At 31.9% G+C, this 6,401-nt stretch overlaps 1 protein-coding gene across 1 annotated transcript in view; it reads left to right on the forward strand.

The window, feature by feature from the left end:
• Positions 1-4,697: 4,697 nt before the first annotated feature.
• LOC106457114 (troponin C-like) overlaps positions 4,698-6,401 on the forward strand; it is a 14,277-nt gene continuing 12,573 nt past the window's right edge. Inside the window, exons 1-2 of the mRNA XM_022382922.1 lie at positions 4,698-4,818; positions 4,913-4,943. Coding sequence (XP_022238630.1) covers positions 4,810-4,818; positions 4,913-4,943 — 40 coding nt within the window. The 5' untranslated portion in view covers positions 4,698-4,809. The remainder of the gene's footprint in view (positions 4,819-4,912; positions 4,944-6,401) is intronic.

The following is a 6,401-nucleotide window of genomic DNA, read 5'->3' on the forward strand; positions in this document are numbered from 1 at the left end:
GCCTAAGCTGTCCGAAACTCGTCAGATATCATTGGGTAACAGGTGGAAGTACCGTTAACAGCAAAGTTAAATCCTAAGCTGTCCGAAACTCGTCAGATATCATTGGGTGACGGGTGGAAATACCGTTAACAGCAAAGTTAAATCCTAAGCTGTCCGAAACTCGTCAGATATCATTGGGTGACGGGTGGAAATACCGTTAACAGCAAAGTTAAATCCTAAGCTGTCCGAAACTCGTCAGATATCATTGGGTGACGGGTGGAAATACCGTTAACAGCAAAGTTAAATCCTAAGCTGTCCGAAACTCGTCAGATATCATTGGGTGACGGGTGGAAATACCGTTAACAGCAAAGTTACCTACTAGATGATTCAATGCAAACTAATTATTTTAGTTCTTTGGAGTATCTTTGACGGTGGAGTGCAATTGTGTTCAGGAAGGAGAAGCACATGAGAACGAGATTATGGGTAGTTGAGTCCACCTCGCAACGAAAATGTTTGCGGGAAGTATTTTTCTTACGTTGCTGCATACAAAGAATGTAGTCCCATTCTTTGCTGTAGTGATGACTAATATAAATGCAATGAAACGGTAAGGGTAGGCCTACTTACACCAATGCAGAGTTGTAAACAAGTTTGTGGGTGTTCAGCCACGGGAATCCACTTCCGTCTTGACTTGATCCATTTTTAGAACTTTCTAGTTGTTTGGTAGAAGATTCAAGTCATCATTTTGAATAACATCATTGTAAAAAAAAGGTAGACCAGCCTCCCCTCTTCCCAGCTTCTCCACTTATGTGTACTGATTCAGCTGTTATGTCAGACTGTTCTCGTTAACGCTTTTAGCTTACGTTTGAGCATAAGTTCTTAATTATTAGTCATTTTATTATCAATGCTGGGGCTTTAGCTCTTCAACATATAAAAAGAGAAAGGTTCATTTAATAGTAAATGTTGACTTGTTTTTTCCTATTTTTTTAATATTTAGATAGTGATGAGAAAAACTGCATAGAGTTTTTGTTGTTGTTGTTGATGCAGAACCAGGCAAGCAAATAACTGAAAATAATCACAAAATCATTTAAACTTCATGAGCCGAAAGCGCATAACCCGAATGATTTCGATAGGTTGATCCTTTTCCATAACAGTCGAATATTCTGTATGAAATATAGACTCTAAATGACGACATTACAGACCAATTTATTACTTCTGCCCTAATTTTCAACTTTCTGGGGGTCAATTAAATCTCGCTCCTTCTATGTATGGAACAATGATTAAAAGATATCTTTTATCGAATGCTACCAAATATATTCTTTATTAAAAGAACTTTATTATATGCCGAAAAAGATAGTCGTTATTGAATGTTACTAATAATATATTTTATCACATTCTCTAGCAAGTTCCGTGAGACATATCTTCCGTAGCATAACATTGAGTTAGACTTAAAGATATTCATCCAAAAACCTATCAAAACAATTTTACGTCGAAATTTTTCAGCTCTTATATTTGAGAGTGAATTTCCTTGTGGCTTATCCTTCTTTATATATATATATAATTATTTTCAAGTAGTTTATGTGACAAATCTCAAAGCTTAAGTACTTTTTAGTATTTTATATCTTTAATCACATTCTGTTATACCAAAAACTTTATTTTAAGCAGCTATTTATCTTATATCGTTCAAGAACAGTTTGGTCTTTCATATTTCAAACGCTTCATTATTATCATGCCCAATTTATAAGATTTAACAATTATAAATATGTATTTTTGTATTTGCATTTTTTTTCCTACCAAGATTTTGTTAGAGCAGTAAAACTATTGATAATTATTCGTAATTCTAACTGTCCGCCTGATGATAAAAAAGTTTAGGATTAATAACCAGTCATCCAAAATCTTTAAAGAAAAAGTTTAACTCATAAACTGAAAATACAGACTACAGAAATGCCAAACATAGAAGCTACCCAATGGCTCAGCGGTAAGACTGTGGACTTATACCGCTCAAAATTGGGTTTCGATACCTTTAGTGAGCTCAGCCCAGATATCCCATTATGTAGTTTTGTGACTCACTAGAAACACAGGAAATGAAACATGTCGTATGTTAACTTAGTCAAACAATTTTTCTTCTACATTGGTCTGCCATGATAGTTAACACAAACAATATCTTTAAAAAGTAAATGATATAAGAATACCTCAACCTAGAGCTTCAAATATATCAGTATTTTATTTTTGTCTTTTCGTTTAGTGTGTTTCAATGATCTAAATTCTTAAAAGTAAACACATAGGAGGTCATTGCATGTAATGACGTGTCAACAGTAGAGGAAACAAGTACAAGAACTGTTTTGAATTAATCGATAAATCAGCCGTAGGCTATGTAATCTGAAATAGGTCTCATGCAATTAGACTTTTAGGTTAAATATAAAGATTTCGTTTAGAAGAATTATTTAAGCAAAACTTAGCCATATATCCTCAGAAAACGCTATTTATTGCATTTCCAGTGACATAAAGTGTTTCTCTGTGAATTATGTATTAACATTAACTTAAAGAATAGCTAAAATGTTACAGTCAACAACGAAGAACCAAAATACTGGTATGCAATTTTAGAACTTCACCAAAATGTATAAATTACCTTCATACGCAATACGAATTTGGCAAACATATAGATTTTGTTTTATTCGTTATTTTTTCAGTACTGTCACAATAAGTTTTCCTCGGTTACTTTTGCATAGTATGTTTTTAAAGCTCCTTTCAGTATCTGTACATGGCTTATTGCCATACGCTGAACTGATATATAACCCACATTTTTGCTAAGCCAAACACGCTGATGGACATATTGCTAGTATGACGTACACTCATAACTTTTTAATAACGATTCAAGTTCTTAATTAATTTCAAACGTTTGTCAAATGTATCAACTGTTTATCATTGAAATAATATTTTACCAATAAACATTTTCCTTGAATTCCTATTGCGGTTTCGCGTACATATTAAATTATAATAATTTTCTTAATGTAAGAAACAAACACGAAAAATGAATTTCGTTTATGTTCGACTATTTATATTGGCTGCTAAAACTTGGAATAAAAATATGACCCCTTCTAGTTATTCTATGGTAGACGAAAAGTACTACCATGATGTAACCTGATGCTCGTTTGTTTGCGTTGAGTATTAACATTTTTGTTTCAGAGATAACTCAAAAACCATTTACAGGACCAATTTTCACAAGTCGAGTTGCAGACATTTAGGTATACCATGAAAAGCTAAAACTAAGAAATTTCATATATTTTTCAAATTATTTGCATCCTGAGTTTTACATGCACATATATCCTATTAAAGCTAACATACATAACTTAGAACATTTTCTTGCCTTCTGTCAAAAAAGTCCTCAGATAAAGAATTTCCGAAATCAACGAAGCTATAAGTAAGTTTTTATACAGAAAAGTCATACACAGTTGTTAATATTTACGTAAACTCTGATACCAAATAGTGTAAAAGAGAGTCTGTAATGTCATAGCCATTTGGTTCTTTGACAGATTGTAAGTAAGTTGAAATTATACTTAAACTGAACTGCATACAAAGTGAAAATAAAGTTTTATTGCAAATATTTGTGAATGTCATGTCGTTATTAAGTTATACGATAGTTCAATTTGCACAAACAGCCGAAATGGAAGGTAGAACTATTATTGAAACAAATTCAGATTGCTAATTATTAAGTTCCAAGCCAATTTAATCTTCGTAATTTTCTTGTTGAAGTATCGAGACTGCCAGATGTTTTGATAATGTCGATAAACGGGATCTGCTGGAAAAAAAAAATGTGTAAAATATCCGGAATCGAATTTTCAATAACTCTCAACATAAAGATTGTTATTTTCATATAGCAATCAGTTCTGGTCATCAATCCAAATTCTGTTATCACATATTGAGTTGTCTTCTAAATATAAATGATGGAGAAATTAATGTAATACTTCAAACTCTAATGAAGACTAATTAGAGAGACAGAGGTGTGCACGTCTACAAGAGATCTGCTTCTTTTAGATTTGACAATCTTGTTATAACTGGTTTTGTAAAGTAATCGATCACTACAGTTTCAGAAAGTCGAAGTATATAAACAGTTTATTGGTAAAACGCATTTGGAATTTTATGAAAATAAAAATGTAGTTTGGAGAGATTCATTATGCCTCCAGTGACTTGTGTAAATAGTCTGAAATATATTTTTTTTCAATTGAAAATAATCTCGGAAATTATAATAACACATACTAGAAAATTCGTCAAGCGTTTTGAATTTACTAAAAGTTCGTTTTGACTTCATCTGAACTGACAGAGAAAAAACTAGAGGGCTCATACCCTCTCGTTTATCACAATATAAATACAAAACAAGAATACAGAAACGAGTTTCGGTTAACAACTCAAAATTTTGGCTTTTCTTATGCTGAAAGTTCACGCATAACTGATTAACTATCAACAACAAAATTATTATTAACAGCCTGCCTTATCGCTTTGGCTTGCTACTGTCTCAAATTCCTATCCACTGTCATATAGAACATGTGGAGAACACTTGTATATATGAAAAGGATAAAAATAGCCAGGTCAAACGAGTCTTCGGCATAGGGCAGAGGTTTTGTTTCACGAACTGGTCACGTGCCGATCCTAAAAAGGTTCTCTAGTCCCGCTCCTGTTTAAAAACGTTGACGCAAAACGTATCCCAACAGCCTTTGCAACTTCATCACCAGAAAATTGGGAATTATAGATAGTTGAGGTCCACTTAGTCCTCTCTCATCTGTGGTACAAGAACTACTAGAGACTACTACGCACTACCTTTCATCTATAAACAACATGGCCGCAGTAAGAAAATTCTTCTTTTTTTTTCAGAATTTTCGCTGTCCAGATTACTTATCATTATATATTTATTAGTAATCTATTTTTCTAAATTTTACAGGCTGAAGATCTTAGTAAAGAACAAATTCAAAGTAAGTAAAGATTTGCTATTCGCTAAATATTTTCCGCATTTCCTAAGATCTCAAATAATTATCAGCAAATTCTTCAATGCCATTCTCTCTTTCAATACTGCACAGACTTATATATTATGTCATACTTATGTATGTGAATATGTGTATATAAATACATGTATATATATGAATATATATATATATATATATGAATCAATCAGTATTTCTAGTGCTATACATACATTAATTGTAAATAGGCGATCAAGTCAGTACTATATAACAATAATGAAATTAATACAAATATATGTATATAAAGCTTCAGGATTGCTCTTCTTTTTAATATGGATACCGTTCAATTCGATTTTTGGATACAAGAGTATAAAAATATAAAAGATGAGTAACAAAAAAAGATGCTACGTATTTAAATATAATTGCAAAGTTTAGTGGAGAAACAATAGATGCACGTTTAAGATGACGAACCCCGTGCTTATTTATTGGTGAATTTAAGCGTTCAATCTGAAATATTGCACACTATGAAGTTACAATTGCTAACTGCTTCTCGCATTTTGTGTTGGCTTCTTCGTGTTTCAGATCAATTTACATCAATTAGCTTTTATTGTCAGTAGAATTACTGCCTTGAAATGTGTATTTGTGCAAGAGCAATATAAGAAGATATGTGAATCTTGAAAAATTCCAGAGCGAAAACCGAACACCCAGACCAATTACTTGCTTTTATGGCAAGATGCCAGTTTACTGTAGTTTGAAAAAATATATTGAAAACCATAACAACTGTTCATTACTCATTAGGTAAAGCATAAATCCTCCTAACAAGCTCTAGGCAACATTTCATGTGACGTTGAGAGGGTATACAATATACATGTATCTTATAGAGGGTATACAATATAGCTCATATATAAGAAACAGCTGTTTTACATAACTTGTCTGAGGTGTCGTTTATATCTCAGCAGTATATTTTGTTTAGCTTGATCTACAGAATTTAAAATTGATTATGTAAGGAATGTTATTGCATTCAAACTATGCTGACGAGAGCAAAGTTTCCCAAAATTAAAGAGAGAATTTGATTTGCAAACAAAAGAAGACATCCCGTTTAAATATAAAATATTTTCTTTGTTAAGTAATGCATACATAAACACAAAGTTTCAACGGTTTAAACCTTGCATTTTGTAATTTGTTAAATTTGTTCAGTCGTTTTTAAACGGAAAATGTTTTAGGTTAAATGAATTAGTGAGCTACTAAGCGCGTGAATATTTACGATTGAGACATTTAAAATATCGTAAAATATATATGTACTACACAGCTAGATATATATATATAAATTGATTGATTAAAAAACAGAGATACTTCTTCAAAAACAACAGATGTCAGACAATAAAATACATACAGATAAAACATATACTGGAGAAACAATTAGAAACAGTGCAGTAAAGCAAACAGTGAGGAAGTAATAATAAGTGTAAC

Source organism: Limulus polyphemus, unplaced genomic scaffold, assembly GCF_000517525.1.
Source record: "Limulus polyphemus unplaced genomic scaffold, Limulus_polyphemus-2.1.2 Scaffold293, whole genome shotgun sequence".
Taxonomy (NCBI): domain Eukaryota; kingdom Metazoa; phylum Arthropoda; class Merostomata; order Xiphosura; family Limulidae; genus Limulus; species Limulus polyphemus.